Here is a 21,804-nt window from a genome sequence, read left to right as displayed (position 1 = left end):
CAGACAATACAGGGATTTTCTTCCTATAAGACATCAACAGGAAAAATCAGTTAAGATACACAGGAATTGCTATGATAAAGGCAGTGATGTGCTAGAACCGTCATCTCCTATAGACTTAAAATCCAGGAAATGGGGATGAAAAAGGTAGCTTTAACGAAAACAACAATCTGTAATCAACACATGCCAATGCACAGGAACCGCCTTCCTTAAGCACTTCTTAAACTTTCTTAGGTAAGTATATCAAAGATAAAAAATTTCTATATTTACTATATGAAAAAGCATACATTGTTGGAATTGTTTTGCTTATTTAATGGAAACTCACGCTTCATACATATGCCATTATAATATTTTTATAAGCTTATCTGCTGGATAATCTATCTGCTGGATACTGGCACAGTGTGACAGCTGTTATAGTCAGACAATCCCTGTGGCTGTCCTACAACACATATTCTAAAAGGTCAAGAAATTACCAAGAAAATTTTCAGTGTTCTTAAGGTTACTTTAAGTCAGAATCAGAATCTACTTTTTAAAGTGAGTTCTGAAGCCCTTTGCTCTCAGATAAACAAACTAATCTCAAACTAATTGTAGTCAGAAATATAAGGCTTATATTGCCTATTTTCTCCTAAAAGCATTCACAAACCATTCTCACAAACACGTATCTTTCTTTAGTGCAAATGTGAACTGTTGGTACGTCTTGATTCTTGGTCTGCAATTCTTTGTTCTCCTCCCAGGTAGAGAGGATATCTCCTTAGAGGGTGCAGCTCTCTTCCTCCAGCTGAATAGTTTGTCCTTCTATTATCCTGGCCAGAAAAAACGTGTCAATGTAAACTATATCATCCTGATAGTCACCTCCTACCCACATGTGGTGGGTTGACCCTGGCTGGACACCAGGTGCCCACCAAAGCCACTCTATCACTCCCCATCCTCAGCAGAACACAGGAGAGAAAATATAATGACAAGCTTGTGGGTTGATATAAGGACAGGGGGGATCACTCAGCAGTTACCATCACAGGCAAAAGATACGACTTGGGGAAATTTATTAATGAAAGCAGAGTAAGGTAATGAGAAATAAAGCCAAATCTTAAAACACTTTCCACCCACCCCTCCCATCTTCTTGGGCTTAACTTCACTCCCAATTTTTCTCTACCTCCTCCCCCCAGCAGGACAGGGAATGGGGGTTGTGGCCGGTTCATCACACATTGTTTCTGCTGCTCCTTCCTCCTCAGGAGGAGGAGTCCTCACACTCTTCCCCTGCTCCAGTGTGGGGTCCCTCCCATGGGACACAGTCCTCCATGCGCTTCTCCAACGTGGGTCCTTCCCATGGGCTACAGTTCTTCACAAACTGCTCCGGTGTGGGTCCCTTCCAAGGGCTGCAGTCCTTCAGGAGCAGACTGCTCCAGCGTGGGTCCCCCACAGGGTCACATATCCTGCCAGCAAACCTGCTCCAGTGTGGGCTCCTCCCTCCATGGGCCCACAGGTCCTGCCAGGAACCTGCTCCAGCGTGGGCTTCCTACGGGGTCACAGCCTCCTTTGGTCATCCACCTGCTCCAGCTTGGGGTCCTCCATGGGCTGCAAGTGGATATCCGATCCACCGTTAACCTCCATGGGCTGCAGGGGCACAGCCTGCCTCACCATGGTCTTCATCATGGACTGCAGGGGAATCTCTGCTCTGGCACCCAGAGCACCTCCTCCCCTTCCTTCTTCACTGACCTGGGTCTCTGCAGGGTTGTTCCTCTCATGTTCTCACTCCTCTCTCCAGCTGCAATTGTGCAGTTTTTTTTGTTTTGTTTTGTTTTCCCCTTCTTAAATATGTCATCCCAGAGGCGCTACCACTGTCACTGATAAGCTCAGCCTTGGCCAGTGGTGGGTCCATCTCGGAGCCGGCTGGCGCTGGCTCAGTCAGACATGGGGGAGGCTTCTAGCAGCTTCTCACAGAAGCCACCCCTGTAGCCCCGCCACTACCAAACCTTGCCACGCAAACCCAATACACCACATCTGGTTTCTGTTATTTCAGAAGTTGCTAAGTACAAGCAATGGAGTCTTCTGTGCCAACTCAGCATGCAGTGTGAGTGGCCACTTCTGTTCAAGGACAGTCCCATCCTACCTCTCAGCATTCTGAGTTACATTTTCAGAAATGTGATTATTCCACCCAATCCACCTATTCCTTTGGAAGCACTGTCTTTGTTATGGTTTATAAAGATTATAGAGGACTTTCGCTACTTACAATACACTTTTCTGCCTGGAGGCTACAGTCTGATGTAATGGAGAGCTTGTTAGTTTCAATGAATTTGAGCTGTGGCAACTGACCTTTTAACTTCTTGTAATTCCACCCATATAGGACAATATTAGAGGCAAAAATAAAACCACTGGTCCTCGAAGTATAGAGTTTAGCACTAAATCATTATTAGCAAATACCGTAAAACAGCATGTTTGCTATTTTAGCAGAATCACCCATAAGTGTCATGATGATGAAGACCTTCCTGTGCTCTAAGGGATGCCTGAAAACGCAAATTTCAGATTTGGGTTTATGCCACCATGCAGAAGTTTTATCGAAACTGTTGTGGCCATTTCTTACACGGTTTCTTACATATTTTGTACTCTAAGTATTTCTCACTTAGGCAAATATCAATCTTCCTTCCAGGCTGTCTTCAAACATCCCATCACATTAAACATTCATCCTTGCTATTATTAACTCAGTAGAAGTTACTATTCTTCTGTAACTTTGACAATATTGACAGTGAAATGGAAGAAAAAATAGTTTGTAAAGATTCTAATTGAGAGCGGAGTTGTTCTGCTAATACTAACATTGTTGTTCTGTTGCTGAATTGATAGTCACTGCAACTCTACAAACATTTTCAAAGTCAAATTATAATTTTTAAAATAAGAAAACAGGCATTCTCTATATCAAAAGTATTGATTCAAATAAGCAATGATAGGTATGTGCACTGAGTCATTTACCTGATATTGTGGTTGTACAGTGTAGTAGCAAATATAATAATTTTAGTAGCTCAAATCAAAATACATGTGCATGTTACATACTTAACACAAAAATTGTATGTTTTATGAATAACACAATTTATATACATCAGCTCACTGATGATGGAGTCGTGTTAACTTTTAATATTTTAACATTTAAAATTAAGACATCTGCTGCAAGCAAGTGCACTAACCTAAACTAAATTCTAGAATCTCCCTACAGTCATGGGAAAGAGACAAACACATTTTTCTCTTTAGATAGATGTCTGAGATGATTCAGTCTTTAGAGTAACTTCACTGTCCACTGGTTGTAGAGGAGCTTAAATAAATTAGATGCTTAACTTTACAATGGCTAAACATAGGTGAGGGAAATCCAGTGTTAGTGTGAGCTGTTTATTTGAATGATTTAAACTTTTTACCTATTTTAAACAAGAACTTCAGAGGCTTTAATTGGAATATTCATTATTTGGTTGTTGTTTTTTTTTGGTCTGTGGTTTGTTTTTTTTTTCAGAGCTTGAAGAATCCAGACAGAAATGCCCACCATGCTGGTACAGATTTGCAAATACTTTCTTGATCTGGGATTGCTGGAGTCCATGGTTAAAAGTAAAACACATTGTCAATTTAGTTGTGATGGATCCATTTGTTGATCTTGCGATAACTATTTGCATTGTTTTAAACACCTTATTTATGGCCATGGAACATTACCCAATGACAGAACAGTTTAGCAGTGTCCTTTCTGTGGGGAACCTGGTAAGTGGTTTATTGTGCACTACTTGGTGTAAAAATACCCGTTTCTAAAAGAAAAAATGCATAAATGCATTGCATTGGTTTTAAATTTATTCCAGGTTTGGTTTTTGTAATCAGTTTAGAAACTGTGTAGGTGATCTTCATAGATAAAGTGATTTTTGCTGGAGCCTTTAACTTTCATGAATCTATTTTGTAACTACTATTTTAATAAATAACTGAACAAATGTGGAAGTGCAGTCTTCACTGGATTACCAGATTTCTTGAGGTCTACCTTGGGTTTTTTCTTTAAAATGTTAAGGTAGATTATTAAGTTTTACCATGGTACTGATATTTCATCACAGAAAATATTTTACTTCCGTAAGAAATTGATGAAATATTCAGGTGTCAGAATTTCTCGTTGAATTTTTTTCACTTACGCTACAGTGAAAGTATATTTCCAAGAAAGGCATATGTCTTGTTAGCAGTATGTCCATGCCACTTTAGGTAACTAAAAAATACTTAATAAACTAGAAGCTAATTGTTTATTCTCTAACAAAAAGCACCTTGTATCTTTAAGTTTATAGTGATGCCTTTCCAAATTTTAACCTGATACAGAGATTTAGGGTTACGTGTAATTCCTTTTCTGAACAGATACCTAAACATGGCATAATACTTAAATGTTCTCATCTGTTTCTCTCCATTTGCTTCTAAAGCTCAGGAAGCAGAGGACTGAACCTTGCAAGTGTTTGTTTCAGAAGAAGATTCATAAATTTTTAATTTTTTTGTCAGCTCACATAACTACCAATAGTTTACACAGGAGAGGTCTGGATTGACTCAGACAGCATGCAGTCTTAAAAATCAAAACCAACCAAGTATTCTGAACTAATCACTCAAAAAGATTAGTTTTGAAAAGTCCACTAATATTTAAATAGAGCAGTAATATATTTCTCAGTCAGGGTATGTTTTAAAGTCTAAACATTTTCCTTATATGCACTGGCGTATGACTTTTTTTAAACATAGAACTAAAATTCAACTTACTACCTACATCTTCTTGTGTGCATTACAGTTTCCTCTCTCCTGGACAAAGAACTAGTTGCTGGCATATTCTTATATTAAACGCAGATGACAGAATATTGTATTTTAAAATGTTGGTCTGTCTTATTGTTAGAATTATTTCTCTCTAACCGTTTATACTTACAATGTCTTCCGCCTTTTCCCATCTCATATTTTTATTTTTTTCACTCTAAGCTAGCAACAGTCATAATTTTAACTACCTTTGTAACAATCCAATATTCTTAATTAGGACTATAGTTATGCAGTGAATACTATTCCTGCTGGTTTAAATTAATTTCTCTGTTCCTCACTATATTAATGCATTAACCTTAACTTTGTGATTTCCATTCAAAATATATTAATTTACTTTTTGCTTGTGACATCACGGTCTGTTTGAGGATAAATTAAATATGATAAATATGACTCTGCCTTTTCTGTAGCATTTCAATGAGAAGGAAGAAATAGTTCTAAAATTCAATGATTCATTTTCATAATACAAAAATTCATTCAGTGTTCTAAAGTCCTAAGTAATTACAAGAAAATTTCAGCTTACTGCTATTAAAATGTATTTTTATGTATTTGGGGATGCAGCTATACTCATGATGGAATGGGTTATTTTGTGAAGGAAATATTTTAAAATGAAAAGTTTGTTATTACTTTTTTTCAATTATTTTGACAAATTTGACAGTTTTGTCAAGAATAATCTTCTTTGTTGTGTTCTCGTTACCACATATAGTAATACTTGTTACATTCTTCTGATTATATGGCAACATCTCTCATATATCAATTTAATAGTATAGTGTTTCTTGCTGTATTTCTATTTCTCAAAAATACACACTTGTAAAAATGTTAATATTTACACTCCAGCAATGGTGAATATTTCCACAGCATTATCTCCACCTCCTAATCTTCTTAAATTAAAAGGTGATCATGAGTGTAGCTATGTAGCATTGTAAAAAGTCAGCTTGACTTCCATAAAACTTGCCGTAGCAAGACTGAGAACAAGCTGGATAAAGAACTATCACAAGGCAATGGCAGAGTACATTGGTGCAGTTTAGTAGACATTTGGATCATCTAGAATAATCTTTTGGTGTTGTGCAGATTATTCATATGTTTTTAGTGGTTTTGCATTATGCTCCAAAACTTCTTTATTATGCTGCACAAACCACTGATCACTACTCATTTGCAAAAAAGTGTTGGATTAAATTCTGGACTTTGAAACACTAAGAAGCATTGATAATTTCACATTTGGCACTTCCAGATATTTCAAAGAACATTATCACCATGAAGTTTTTTTCCCAAAAGGAAATAGCTATCACACAGAACAGTAGCTGTGCGTGAAACCTCTGTATCCTCACAAAAAGCCCAGTGCAAGAAACTCGAGCTTCCCCTTTCTATTCCACCCATACTCTTCAACTCTGACCTAAAAGACAGACCTCGAGAAAGTCTGTCCTTAGAGAGTCTGACCTTAGAGAATTTCTTCTAACACTTCTGTTTAGACTGGGAGCAAGGAATAAAAATTGCTGTCAAGTCTTCTTTTGTTTTTCTGGAACTAACTTCTAGAAACAGCACTGCAAACACTGGATCATATTACACCGTCTGCTGGATTGACAGTCCAGCATGTATCAGCCAAACATGAACTGGAGCTGAGCTGCTGATGGGTGAATAGCTTTTTATAGGTTTATCAAACCTCTGCCCTCCTGTATATGTCCTGATTTAGTAATTTGTTTTTAATTATCGGGTTTTGGTGTTTAGAAATACTTAGATGCCATTTGGAGATAGCAATCAGCTGGTTTTTATAGTAACAGGTGCAAGTAACAGGTATGAGAAATCAAACTGGATTAGAAAAATTTACTCAGGTATATAAATTTCTCATAACAACTCAACTATTAATGACCTTTTTTTTAGGTATTCACTGGGATATTTACAGCAGAAATGGTACTAAAGATAATTGCCATGGACCCTTATTATTATTTCCAAGAAGGCTGGAATATTTTTGATGGTATTATCGTTAGCCTTAGTTTAATGGAGCTTGGTCTTGCAAATGTTGAAGGATTATCTGTTCTTCGGTCATTCAGATTGGTAAGTACCTTGATAATTAAATATTTTCATGCAGTTGTCTCAAAAAAAATATGCTGACATCTGTAACAATTACCAGTACTGTAAAGATATATACTTAAATGGCTCTCACTATTTTTTCATATATACCTGATTTGCAAGCCACATAAGTACAAGTTTAAGGTGTTTGTCAGTTTATATCCTATGACAACTTTTGGTATCAAATTATCCCATTGATATCCTACCATACTGATATCCTTTCCTGGCATAAGACTACCTGCTACCTTTTGAGAATTTCGTAACTCTTCATTATACTGATTTCATTAACATTCATCAAAGCTGAATATCTGTAAAAACATACATATCGGTATCATCATAAGGAATCATAACATTTTTAGTCTTTATATTGTGAACATTACTTTGTGCTACTCATAAAGCCCCTAAGTAGTTCCTCTCTTCACATTTATTTTAATGGGCACCGAGAAAAAACATTTAATAACTCCATTACATATAACAAAGAGTTACAACAATCTGACTTTAGGATAACAAAATGAAATGTTATTAAGCTTCTACTAGAAATGTCTTTTTTACAGCAATTAGTATTGCACACAAACTAATTGATAGGTATGTTTACTGGAGGTACAAGATTAATGATTTAAAAGTCTGTATTACTAATAGTTACCACACTACTTGAAAACCTAGCTTATTCCCTAATATATAGAGCAGGAACTAGTGACTTAGTTTATTAGCACCAGTTGCAATGGTACCCGACTTCACATACCATAGTTTGGTTACTGAATGTTATTTTTAACTTAGTGTTTATGATTGGAATGGGCATCACAATATCAGCATCAAATTGTCGCTTCAAAAATTGTCCTCTAACTAGGCCTAGAAGACCTAATGTGGTGCTGAGGGGAATGTGGAACCAAGCCAGCAAAGAGGGTGTAATGAAGGTGGTGAAAAGAGTACAAACTTCTAAAATGTCTTTAAGAATTTTTCAGTAATCATCTGTAAGTGGATGTTTAAAAATATTAAAATCAAATGTGATACAAAGACAAGTTATGGGTTTTTTTCTATGTGCATCACTAAGATGAAATGCTGAACACTGCAGTTTAGGCAAATACTTCATGTTCCCTGCTTTCATTGAAATAATAGTATGTTCCTACTGAAGAACAAATTAATCTACAGAAACTGATATGCTCTGCTAACCATCTCAGACCGAGCTTCTATTTCTTAACTAACTCTAATGATTCCTGCGTTTTTGTTTTTCAGCTTCGAGTTTTTAAGTTAGCAAAATCTTGGCCAACTCTAAATATGCTGATTAAGATTATTGGCAACTCAGTGGGGGCTCTGGGGAATCTGACCCTGGTGCTGGCCATCATTGTGTTCATTTTTGCTGTGGTTGGGATGCAGCTGTTTGGGAAAAGCTACAAGGAATGTGTCTGCAAGATCTCCAGTGACTGTGTACTTCCACGCTGGCACATGCATGACTTCTTCCACTCTTTCCTGATTGTGTTTCGAGTGTTGTGTGGAGAATGGATAGAAACGATGTGGGACTGCATGGAGGTTGCAGGCCAAACCATGTGCCTTATTGTTTTCATGCTGGTCATGGTGATTGGAAACCTAGTGGTACGTGATGAACAGTTTCAAACATTGACTCTGATGCAAAATGTACATAACTTACAGCTGGACAATGAGAATGCTTGTCGTACTTCTTTAGAATTAAAAAATAAATCTGAATGTGCTAGATTTCTGGTAAAAACATATGATGATTCCCTTCTCCCCATTTTCACTCATTTCTATGCACTGAAGTACTCTTACTACGGGTCCAGGAATTTAGGAATACACCAAAGTGTCAAATCAAACACCCTATCATGGGACCGCAGCAGCTAATTTGAGACGCTGTTTAAATCCAAATATCTTCCTAACTAGTCTTAAAATAAAGCTTATGCTGCACCAGGTCCTGGGCAGCTGCTTCTTCAGAGAAAAAAAATCAAAGAGATTTTCCTACACCCATTACATCTAATTCTGGCACTAACAGTACTGACTTAATAAAAATAAAGTATAATGTAGCTGCTCTTATGTAGAATATCTTGAATTTAAGTACTGAACTTTTTGGCCTGTTTAGATGTAAAATCCAAAAACAAAACACAGAGTGGTTGGACATCAACACTAAAAATGTGTTTGAAAACTTCTAACTCAAAGTTATAGAAGAAACTGTTACAGAAACATTTTAATTCAAGCTGACAAGTTAAAATGCCAAAGGCTCAATTGATAAATATTGAATTGGTGAGATTTTCTTAGAAATCAGGATTATAACTCGAATGCACCATTTACACTTTTACTTTAAATTGTCTTTTACTGTTAATCTTTGCAGTTCATTCTGATATGCCTAAAAACTGTATTTCCTTACATGCCAAAATTCTCTTCCTTTAGTGATATATTTTAACATGATTTTAAAATGTTAGTATCGTTGTCATTTACATGACCTTACAATCTTGACATTGTATCAGCAGAAACATGCAGAGCATGATTTATGATCAGTAACCTGCTAAGTGAATACTGATCAAAACAAGTGAGGAAATCTTTTGTAATTTAAGGTGCTATATGGTTGTCTAAAATTAGTGAAAGCTGTTTTTCAAAACAATGGGTGCGATTTGACAGTATCATGTAAAAATACTCAGTTCTTATATGTATGTATTTACTATACAGCTGTATTCTCTCATCTTTTAGGTACTGAACCTATTTCTGGCCTTGCTGCTGAGCTCATTTAGTTCAGACAATCTTGCTGCTACTGACGATGATAATGAAATGAACAATCTCCAGATTGCTGTGGCAAGGATTCAGAAGGGAATAGATTATGTCAAAAAAAAGATACAGGAGTTCATCCAAAAAGCCTTCATTAGAAAGCAGAAAGCTTTAGAGGAAATCAAAGCACTTGAAGAGCTAAACAAGAAAGACAGCTGCATTTCAAATCATACTGCTGTTGAAATAAGCAAAGATCTGAATCATCTTAAAGACGGGAATGGAACCACCAGTGGCGTAGGCACAGGCAGCAGTGTGGAAAAATACATAATTGATGAAAACGATTACATGTCATTCATAAACAACCCAGGCCTCACTGTGACAGTGCCAATTGCAGTTGGAGAATCAGATTTTGAAAATTTAAATACAGAAGAATTTAGCAGCGAATCTGATATGGAAGAAAGCAAACAGGTAGGATTTTTCATATCTTAACAATTAAATTGTAGTCATGCATTACATATTTATTAATTACATATTTAGAATTGTTTAAAAACTGACTTATCCCATGTAAATATATTTTCTATTTCATTATTTTATGTAACTATAATTCAAGAGAAAAATACCCTACATGATGTGCTACTAGGGGATCCTTAGAGTTTACATTTTTAATACTTGGTTTGTTAGCATTTGGAAGATGTATCATTTTAAATATTATTATTTCTTTCACAATTTAATGAGGTTTTAGGACTAGCACATATTTCATAAAGCATTCTTTCTGTAGTACCTATAACGCCGTCAGGATTTATGGAATAAGAGTATCGTAGAAGGCTAAGGAACAATCAAGGGTATACAGCTTTGCATACCCAATCAAATATAAGTGGAGAAAAAGTATTTTCTTCTATATTTAGGGTAGTTCTAGAAATGAACCCCGAGGCATCATAGACCAGTGATGTGTTCTGGATTATCTAAAAAGTTTTGTGAGTAATATTCATACACATTTTGTGTTCAGAGACTATGGCTGGCTGAATTGAAGTAATCCAGATACCAATAAATGTCATGGTAAAACAGTACCTCAAGTTATCCTGGAGAGCAGAATAATCTTGTAATATAGATGCATGTGGAAACAGTTGACCTGAAAGCCTTATGCTGTTATTGTGCAAAGAGGCAGAAGTTGGTCTAAAAACCAGAAGCCGTGTGCCTCAAAATATGAGTGGCTTAAATACCAGAAGTGATCATGAAAGGTGATAACGGTATTCAAGGAAGACTTTGTATGTTGGAATAATGATCAATGACAATGTAATAGATGCATTAACAGAATATAATTATATTCAGTGCCTTTAGAATGTAGGAACTGTGAAGTTTAAGGTATCAGGAACCATGAAGAAATATGTTTTCAATTAGATTAGAAGCTACGATGTTGTGTGATAACTCATTAATACAAAAGGATTTGTTTACCATAAAGAAAGCTCTTCTATAAAGAAGCCCTGCATTCATGGCAGTATCATAGCTGTATAGCTGCCATATTTGCAAATCACACTGTATTCCTCAGCAATACCAAACTATACCACATAACATAAATGTGTAGCCATGATTCAGTTAATCATAGCATGGTCTTTTTGCTGAAGAACATAAAGGAACATAAAGAGTGTGTGTTTATTCGCAACTGCAAAGAAGGTTACTCTGCATAACAATTGTAAGAGTAAGAGCAAGATGCTCTGTCATCTGAGTTGCTCAGTTATGAGACAAACATTTTCAATGCAGATGTGTAAGATAGTTTAGCAGTAGTACTTATCCATGACAATTAAAGAATATGAGAGATACAGGAAGTGTGAAGTGATATAATTTATGAGATCAACTAGTATAAAAAAAAAGTTTCAGAGTGACTCTGGGTCTGAGAGTTACGTATTTTTCACATAAGCTGATCTAATAAAAGTTAATTGTCTTTTCCAATGAACCTTTAGCAAAGTCTTCTAAGTCTTTTCATATATTCTAATGTTCTTTAAAATGACATTTTACTATAAAGTTTCTGCTTTCTTTGTGGTTAGTTTTGATAAATACGGTGACGAGTGCCTTCCAAGTAACTCCATCTTATGAAGTTACATGTCTAAAAATATTCTGAATATCTTACTTTTTAATAAGTTTGTAATATGCATTAGGAAGTCGGGAGGCTTATAAGCTGTGCGGATGCTAAATGTGTGGTTACATGACATGTTAGCCTCAGCAGCAGAGCTGGCTTGGGAAGTTCCCATCCACACCTGGCTCCTGATCCCCTGTCAGTATTTACCACTGTCTCTGCTACAGTGCTTGTGGGTCTATATGATAAGGCATGTCACTGGAGTGCTGTAAGTTAAATAACATCATCCCATAGGCTTTATTTGTTTATTTCTTCTTTAAGATAGATTGAATCGTTCAGTTTACAGTGTACAGCCATATATTGTATCAGAACAGCTGAGGTCAAAACAAAATTCAATGCAAAGGCAGAAACTCTTCTGCTTTCTGAGTGAATATATGATGTAAGTATAACCCAGGAAAATGGAGTAAAAGCCCTTGTTGTGCTGAGAAGTTCTGAATGATACTGATTTCAAGGTGACTTTCACAAGTCAATTGCTCCATTCATTCCCATCTTTGCTTGGTTCAGGCATCATGCTTTTTTCCTCTAAGGCCATCCTGAAGTTTCAGGACCATAGTAAATCAAGAGGGATTTTGCCTTTAGTTACTGGCTTTAGATGTATCCGTATGTCTTCAGGAAGCGAAACCAAATCCAAAAGTCTGTATAAGCAATTTGGAAGTGAAAATTTCAGGTGACTCTGGGAAATCCACCAGTAAATGACGGATGGTGTTTATATTAAGAACTCGTGGAGAAATTTTCAACAGGGATAGGATAAGTTTAGGACTTCTGTGGAGCCTCAAGATTTCCATAGAATGTAACAATCACTACCACTGTGAAGCTGGACCAACATGGCTTCCCTCAAGTTCTGCTCACACACAACTGTCCAGCATTTAACTGTTTGACATGTATTCAAACAGTGCAAGTGTGCATATTGTGAACAGTATCTAATAAGACAGGAATTTTTTATCAGTGCCCTGACAATTGTGAATTCTATATTAATTGCAGTTTTTGTTCTGGATTAATTATTCCATTCCTTCTGGATGATTTTTAGAGAAAGGATAAAGTGGGGTTTTCATTCTGTGTATAAAAATCCACCTGCTTTGGTAATATATGAGCAGATGCTCTGACATGTGGCAGGAATTTGCGAAGATTCCCAATCTTCTACTATCAAGTCAACAGTACTGTTGAATCTTTTGCTGCCTTCTGATTGTCTTTTGAGGAAGATAAAGAGTATACTGGCGCAGTGCTTAAGTTACCTCTGTAGAACAGTACACCATCATTTGCTTTATTTTACCTCTCAAGTGATACCACTGAGACAACATTCCTGCTAGGAGAAGGCCTGGTATGCAAAAGGAGGGGTAAAAGATGGGGCAGAACTTTCCCTGCCTTAACCATGGCAGTACTTAGCCCTTAAAATACCCTCAGCAGGTATCCCCTTTAATAACGTATTTAACAACAGAGCTGTGAGAAACTAGGTCTGCACAGGAACTGTAAAATGAGCCATTTTTTTCTGGTGTCTTACTGACTGTCACTGATGTTAAGAGCAGAATGATTATTTCAAGTCTGTCAGAAGTAACAGGTCGTGCTAGAAGTGGGGCAGCGGCTGTGTGCCCCTGAGGGATACGCCAAGAGCAGGTAATTACTACAGAAATTGTAACGGCAGGTGAGTGAGGAACAAATTGTAATTTGTCCTATTTTTATTATAAGATGTAGTATGGTACAAAATAACTCCAGCCACCAAGTTCCTTTTGGAAGGCTGGTTCTTCCTCCCCCACCCCCTTTTTGTGAAAACACATTCCTGTTAACTTGCTAGTTAATAGCTTCCCAAATCTGCCAGAATCTGTTCTGGAACCTGGTTGCAAGTTCCAGACCTAAAGAAGATCTCTCTAATACAAATCACTAGAAATTTGGGGAAGTCTTCATCTGGATGAAACATAATAACATTTATTAGATTTAAATTTACCTACTGCTTTAGAGTAATAGTTGGCTGAAAGTACCTGAAAGAAGCAAACTTTTTATTGATACTTTGAAGGAGGATTTTTAAAATATCTACTATCAGAAAATAGGGGTGCAATATCCAATGAAAAAAACATCATAAATAACAGATTTCTGCTCTGAAAAGAAAAAACTCGAGTAACTAATTAACTTTGAAGATAATAAGAAAATTAGACGTAACTAAAGGGGTGTAATTTGGTGGTTTTTAAAGTTAGTATTGTGGATGCTGTTTCTATTATAAGTCATGCCTGCAAATCAGTTAAATGAATTGACTATGTTCATCTTACCAAACATAAGTGTTCTGACTATTGTATTTCTGTACCACTTAACAATTGTTCACTATATCTGAATCACAGCTTTATGAATAAAGTTTTGGATTTCAACATGGAAAAGTAATTTCAAAGATATCCATCAGTTATGGAAAAGCTTATTTCACAACTAAAGAAACAGACATTCTTACAGGCCTCTACCATTCAGAATTCTGAAAGCATTTCTGTTTATAATATATGTACAGTAAGTACAAATTCACTCTGGAGAAGTAAGGCTGCTCAATTAACTTCTGGAATTACAACAGATGGTTTTCATAAAATTAAAAATACCCTTCATCATCTAATCCACTGAATTTTCAAAACAAGGAATAAGTTCAGTTTTCTGAATGGCTTCACTAGTGCCTTTGTGACAACATGAAGTAGAAAGACTGGCACACACTTACTGCATTCCCAAAGTTAAGCATTGCCATTGGGCTTCAATAAATTTCTCAGCCAAAACATACCCAGTAGTGACTTGATCAATTTGTTGGATGATTTTTTTAAAATCATGTTTCTTTTAAAATATCCAGCGAGCTAAATTCCACTTTTCTAAAATTGACTGATTCTGGGACAGTATCTTAGAAAAGTTACATATTCTTTAAGTTATGGACTAGCTGAGGATAACTAATGAACGAAACTATCTCTCTGGATACATTGATGGGCCACTGCCCAGACACTGATCCAAACCTCTTTTGAAACAATTAGAGAGAGGTTATACAGTCAGAAGTATATAGCATACTAATGCTAAACTAGAAATGTACACAATATGATACTTCATCACATTTAATTTGAACAGAAATTAAGGAGGTTTATTTTCATTGAGATTTATAGGTTCTACCACCATTATTAGAGGATGAAGAAGGAATGGGAAGACATACATCTTCAAAGTATTTTGCTTACTGTATGTACATTTTTTGCAAATAAAAGAGATAATCACATATTCAGTTAAATGAAGACTAGAACATTAAAAAAAAACCTTAAAATTTTCATTAATATGCATTAAGCACTATATAAATACTGGAATACTTCCCAAATCTGCTAACCATGTCTGTATTAACTTAATTCGTTGTATTTTTATTTATGAATCACAATTACAGGTATGGATTACTAGGTCTAGCTTCTGCATTTCTTATTTCTCTAAAATAAACTAACAAGTTCTGCAGAAAAGTTTGTTCAACATTTCAGGTGGTATGTATCTCCCTTTTTGCCAGCTGATCATAAAATATTTAATAATTATGCTTTAATTGTGTTAAAGCCATGTTTGAATTAGAGATTCCAAAAAGAGGAAAACTAGAGAACCTGTGTCTTGAACTTCACTACCTACCATTCTTACTTCTCACAGGGGTAAAACCAAGCTGGAGCAATCAAGAATGCAGCTCTGGTGCTTTTTAACCAGGTAGAGCAACGTGTCACCACTTTCACACAGGTTACCTAAGCAAGTTATACATATATATGTATATATATATATAATCACTTTTTAATGGATTTTGACTGGCCTGCATGCTATTCAGCTATGTACCTTCCCTATCCATTGCAAGATAGTAGAAACATGCACAGCTGCTCTCTGCTGAGTCATGGGACTCACATCACAGCATGGTCAGGCGGGACTGGCAACCCCGACATACATTTTTTAACTCTGCTAATTATTTTTCTGGATATTTTAATACAGTCTTTAGCAATAACTGCATGCTCTACAGGTTTCGAAGTATGGATCATAAAAGTACTGGAATGTTATATGTTAAAGAGGCCAAAGAAAAAGGGAGCATGCACAGTTTTTAAAAAATAAAAACAACCCTTTTTGATTCAGCCCTTATAAATGTAAATATTTAATGAAATGTGTTAAGTGATTTATGTAATTACTGCCACAACTTCAGCTTCTTAATGAATAACAAACTATTGCAGTAGCTACTTGCATAAAAATTACACCATTATGCTTTTAAATCTACAATGCACTGTAATGCAAATCTTCAAGATGCTACAAACTACATTCTGTATTCGTTTGGGCAGTGCATATCTTGAGTTTTATAGACTGTAGGCAGAGCAAACAGTTTCATAATTGATAAAATTATGCTTAGCAAATAACCCCCCTTAAAAAACTCTCAAAGCAAAGCATTTTACAAATACTCTCTAAACTTTAAATTCCTTCATAAATAGTGGTATTTTGGAATGTGTTCCACAATAGCAGTCTGTGACTGAGTTGGGAGATCTGGTGTAAATTAGAAAGACTATGGAGTAGTTGGCATAATTTTTATAAAATTCCATGTGTATTTACCCTAGGGTTTTTTTCTTTGTAGGCAAGTATAATCTCCATTGATTGAGAATTGGCAGAGCTTTCAGGAATAACAGCAGCAAATATTGCACAGGAGCCAAAGTTAAAAGAAATAAGGAGGTCAAATCATCCTTCTAAACTAGGCATCAAAATCTTGTTGGGATTGAGATTTCAGACCTTTAGCAGGATTTAAAGCTGTTTCCTTCAGGCAGTCTTACTGGCTTCAAAAGGCTTACCAATGGTTCATTTTGTACCATTGATTATAGCGTAGTATGGTCTACCTATATTAAATTGTAGTATAAATTGCCCAGAGATGACAAAAGAAATTAATATTGGTGTGTATTCTGAAAATTCTCAGATTTTACTGATTACATTTTAAACCAAGATATGCTTCAAACATCAAATAAAACTCTAAGGAAAGAGGTTTTAAAAGTGGTTTTCTTAATACTATATAAAAGTCAAATATCATAAGATCTGGGATTTCAAGTCAGTTTAGAATCACTTTGGAATCATTGATCCCCATTATTTTATATTTTATCATTCAATTACAGTGCAGCTTTCAAGATTCAGAGGATAAAAACACATGGCTGAATTACTAAAGGCAATTTGTAATGGCTGAATCCCTTTATTTTACTGTCACTTGAATCATGAAGCCGTTTGTAAAGCTTAAAATTTTAGTAGCCTGCTCTTGCTCTTATTGAAATCTAGAATAAAATCAAATGAGAGCAAGACTGGGTCTTAAGTGAATGCATTTTCTTGTAAATGGGCACATTAACATGCTGTTGGTCAAAGCTTGTTTTAATGATCTAAGCTGTTGAAAAGAGATGCACTGCTCCGAAAGGATAGTACAGAGGCTGATTATACATATATTAACCAAGTATTTGGGTTGGTAATGAAGCATTTTTTTAAGTTATACACATATATGTTATACACGATAATATTTACAACACTATTTTCTAGAAAAATATAATCCCATTGAGGTAGTCTTGTTTTTTATTTTATTTTTGTGTGTGATTTCCACAGTATTGCTCAGGCTTCTGCTCTAGTCAAGCATGTTGTTTTGCTGATTCAGGCCTTGAGAATGCTGCATCATAAGCAATTGCTTTCAAATGTATCCTTGTAAAGGAAAATGTGATATTACTGAAGATGCAAATAAGTATTTACAGGGCATGGCGTGTTCTAGAGGCTGATAACCACATTTATGAGGTGAAAAGAAGATTGTGTTAATCCATCCCGTATCTTGAGTTTCTGATTAGTTTTATTAGTTTTATTGCTAGAAAAAAAAAATCATTAAAGTCACCTTATTTAAAATGCAATTGTTCTTTCCTAATTTCGGGTCTTGAAGCAAAGAAGTGGAGTTTTATTAACTTAATGGGGTTTTTTTAATAATGTAATTGTTTGAGATTATTTGAAAAATAATGAAGAGAATTATAGTAGGTTTTGTTTGTACTGATTATAAATTGCACTTCTATCACTTGGTTTTTAGCAACTATGCTGACAGGACTACCTGCAACAGAGTTTACATGGGAAGACGCAGTTAAAAAATTGACTGCCTTTTAATTGGCACTCACATAGGTTAATAATTGACACTTACTATGAACCTTTATCTTGCTACTGTTAAGTCACTAATTGATTTAATGATGATGGATCAGGCATGAATTTTCATTTTCCTAACTTGAATGTGACAAATAATTATTTTCACAATATTTGGTTTATATTTAATGAAGAAACTGCCTATAATTTCAGTGACAGGTTTCAGACGTATTTTTTGTATTACAATGATATATAATAAGAGAGTTAATTCACAAAACTTATTTCCTTTTTAGAAGAAAGCCTTATGTGTGGATAATAAGGTGGTGTGCTAGTAATGCTTAATATAGTGTACTTTAATGTGTATTTTGGTCTGTAAATATAATATAGAAAGCAAAGTTTAAAATATTGTTACTATATGAAGTACACAATATTTTATTTCAGACTTACTGATCTACATGACCAGTAATAAAATTATTCCACTTAGAGGCAATATGGCTGTAGCTATTTTACATATATAAATTTTAGAAATCATTGAGGAAGTGCAGTATGAAAAACATTTACTAAGCAAAAATCAAATGCTGGAAGCATCTAAATCTCAATGTATCTATCCAAATCTTTTCACATTTGTCAGCACGATTTTGCGTGTATGACAGATCATGATATTTAAAATGAGAAAGAATAGTTTTCAAACTCATACCTGTGTGCTCATCAGAAATCTTCTCTATTATCCTTTATTTTTGGTTACAATGCATTTGCATGTGTGTGTGAAGGGCAGCTTCTTGAAACGTAACCCTGAAACGATCCATCACCCAACATGAATTTTTTTTTTAAATTTCATTCATCTCATGTAAGAGTTGAATATGAGGAAACCAAACTAGATAAAGATATATGTGCCATTTACTTAATTTCTGGCAGAAAAATAGCCCTTAGCTCCCAATATGCTTTCCTGAAGGGACTGGGTTTTAACTGAAGAGTTAAGTAACTAGTTCTAATTTGCAGCAGTGTCTCTGAAGAATAGAATGCATGGAAGTGCCTCTTTAAAAAGTTATTGTTTATTATTTGTTGCAAAATCATTCAAATCACCTGAACAGTATTTTTTCCATATTCTAAAAATGTCACTATCTTGAAAACTGAATGTGAAAAGTAATTGGTATTAATCATCCTCTCAAAAAATTTGTCTAGAAAGGTCTTCATATAGGTCAAAGGGTATGACTGGATCTACTTAGCTGAAAACACAAATCCAGCCTGTGACCAAATGCCCTTTTGTTATATCAGTGCCTGTACAACTTAAAGTATTTAAGTTAGACATGCATTCTAGAACCCCCTCAAAATTCCTATGTATTACTGCTACATGGTATAATCCAGAAGTATTTCACTGCCATGCTTTTTTAAATGCTGCTTTCTGATTACAAGCCTTATTTCACAGTAAAAGAGAATGTATTTTGGATGAAAGCAATTAAAGACACAAACAGTACTGACAACTGAAAACAAGTTGCAAACTCTGTGTCCAATTATTGCATTAGTTGTGTACATCTTTAGCAGGTTTGTCCTTTCAAAATATGCATTCTTAAAAGGACAAAATTATGGGCAGTCTTGCATGACTGATAAACAGCTTGACCTGATCCAAATTTCAATGTACTTGGTAAAAAGTTATTTAATTTCAGTTGCTTTATATCACTCTCCAGTTGTTGCAGTTTTCAGATCTAGAAGTGCTTTTACTATAGTAAGGACTATAGTATTTCACTGTACACAAAAGTAGTAGAATGACAGAAAAAATTGGGATGGAAAGGACCTCAGGAGGTCTCCCAATATGCACAGAGACTGGAATGCAAAGAAGGTATTTCGGATCTGGTAATTTGTGCTTTCTGCAAAAATTAAACTGTACAGAAATTTGCCATTAAATGCCATTAAATTTACAACTTCTTAATCCAGATATGGTGTATGTTTGTGAAAGCACCATCTGTATCTGTAGTGGACATGAAGATATACGTGGAGCTTTCTGTTAGATCATTTCACTGGAAAAAATAAGACACATTTTCAGTGTAATCCAGTATAGTAAAAAAAGTGAAGTAACTCAAGAGTGTGGTACATGCAAGCTCTCCAGTTATAATACTACTGAGAATACTTCAGAAGTCTTATACATGGATCAGGTTAGTAGCCAGATTATGTTAAATTGTTCCCTATGAGAAGATAAACTGGGAAACAGAACCATACAATGTACCTGTCATTACTATGTTTTTACTTATTGTGAAGAATATTTATCAGTATAAATTCAGCGTTCTTCAAAAGTCAGAGACTGGCATGATTTGATTCAGTATCATTTTTTACAGAGTATGTATCTAATGAGAAAAAATTGTTCTGTGGAACTTTACTTGCAGAAACTAAATGCATCGAGTTCATCAGAAGGCAGCACAGTTGATATTGCTCCTCCTGGAGAGGGCGAGCAAGCAGAAATTGAAAGTGAAGAAGCTCTTGAACCAGAAGCCTGTTTTACAGAAGGTTGTAGAATAACTGTTGACTTAAGTGATGTATTAGTAAAATGCGTTATTACTAGGCATATTTAAGTTCTTGAGACTTTCAAATCCAGTGGACCTTCATGACCTCAACAATCAAAAGAAAACACTCTTAGCCTATAATGCTGGAAATCAGATGACAAAACAAGGTTTCCCTAGGCTTTGAGTAACTTTATCTGCCTGGCCACTGCATACAACTTGTAACTAAGAAACTTCATTAACTTTCCTATTCTTAAATTCATTTCAGTTATTTGAAAGGGCCCTTGAAATTTGGAACAAATTAATTTTTGTGTGACTCCATCAACAAATGGAACAGCTACATGCCAACGGTCAAAAATATCAATGTTTCTTGGATTGAGTTTACTCATAATTATGCCTACTGTTGTCTGTTTTCTCTCCAAATTACTTATCTAAATTCAGATATTCAGCATCCTATAAAAGCGGATTCCAGTCTTTAATTTAAAAAAAAAAATTATTATAGCATTTGTTAAAGCTTCTAACAATGTTGATACCACAGTAAATATTGACTTTGAAATAATTTGCTTTTGGATTCTAATACCTCCTAATCTAATGCAGGTTGTGTGCAGAAATTTCCATGTTGTCAAGTAAGTATAGAGGATGGCAAAGGAAAAATTTGGTGGAATCTTAGAAAAACCTGCTACAGCATAGTTGAGCACAACTGGTTTGAGACTTTCATTGTCTTCATGATTCTCCTCAGCAGTGGAGCACTAGTAAGTAGAAAAAAATTGCAGATGCTGAAACATTTAGATATCTCCTTGGAAGCAACAGCAAAATTCAAATTTGCTTCAGAAAGACTTGTTCTGCTTGGAGCTGTATAAAAATACCTGCATTCCATCAGTTCAGGATGGAATGAAACTTGGTACAAACTTGAAAAAGTTTTTTAAATTTCACATGTGCTTTTTTAGTGATACTTTTGGTTTACCATGGCAAAGCTGGCAAATTTTTATTTAAGCCAGCATAGCTACTCAAAATTTAATTTGCTTGCCAATTTGAGTACAAAGGACCATTGGTGGCTGTTAATATATAGCTAAATATAATATTTTAATTCCTTAATCCCTTCCTGGCTCAGCTGCTTCTTGGATTCTGCTTACGAAAGACCATACAAAAAATGGAAAAATTACTTCATTCTGTTTCTTTTTTGGAGGCAGGAGATAGGGAAGAGTGCGACAGCAAATTAAACCTACCACTTTCAAACAAGATTTCATTACCCACCTTTCCAGCTTTACTCAAGTTGAACATTTGCTACAGTATCAATGTGCATAGTGTACATTCTAGCAGATACATTGCTCTTTAATTTGACTTTTAGACATAAATTTGATTGATGGAGCATAGAAATGTAATCTCCCTAACTGCCTTCCAGAATGGATCATACGTATCTGGAACAGATTTTGTGTAGGAAAGGGGTTTTTCTGTGTGTGTATGTGAAAGTTTCTTAATATCACAGTGGATGAAAACTCATGCTTTGAGTTTATTTCTTTATTCGTTAGGAAAATAGGA

General features: G+C 35.2%; 1 protein-coding gene across 1 annotated transcript in view; it reads left to right on the top strand.

Annotated features, from left to right (window-relative positions):
- LOC142057402 (sodium channel protein type 2 subunit alpha-like) overlaps positions 1 to 21,804 on the top strand; it is an 80,648-nt gene that overhangs the window by 37,170 nt on the left and 21,674 nt on the right. Inside the window, exons 16-21 of the mRNA XM_075093337.1 lie at positions 3,488 to 3,726; positions 6,664 to 6,837; positions 8,086 to 8,442; positions 9,547 to 10,029; positions 20,152 to 20,272; positions 20,863 to 21,017. Of these exons, the coding sequence (XP_074949438.1) occupies positions 3,488 to 3,726; positions 6,664 to 6,837; positions 8,086 to 8,442; positions 9,547 to 10,029; positions 20,152 to 20,272; positions 20,863 to 21,017 (1,529 nt within the window). The remainder of the gene's footprint in view (positions 1 to 3,487; positions 3,727 to 6,663; positions 6,838 to 8,085; positions 8,443 to 9,546; positions 10,030 to 20,151; positions 20,273 to 20,862; positions 21,018 to 21,804) is intronic.

The sequence above is a fragment of the Phalacrocorax aristotelis genome, chromosome 5, assembly GCF_949628215.1.
Source record: "Phalacrocorax aristotelis chromosome 5, bGulAri2.1, whole genome shotgun sequence".
Taxonomy (NCBI): domain Eukaryota; kingdom Metazoa; phylum Chordata; class Aves; order Suliformes; family Phalacrocoracidae; genus Phalacrocorax; species Phalacrocorax aristotelis.
This window is presented reverse-complemented; position numbering and strand designations above follow the sequence as displayed.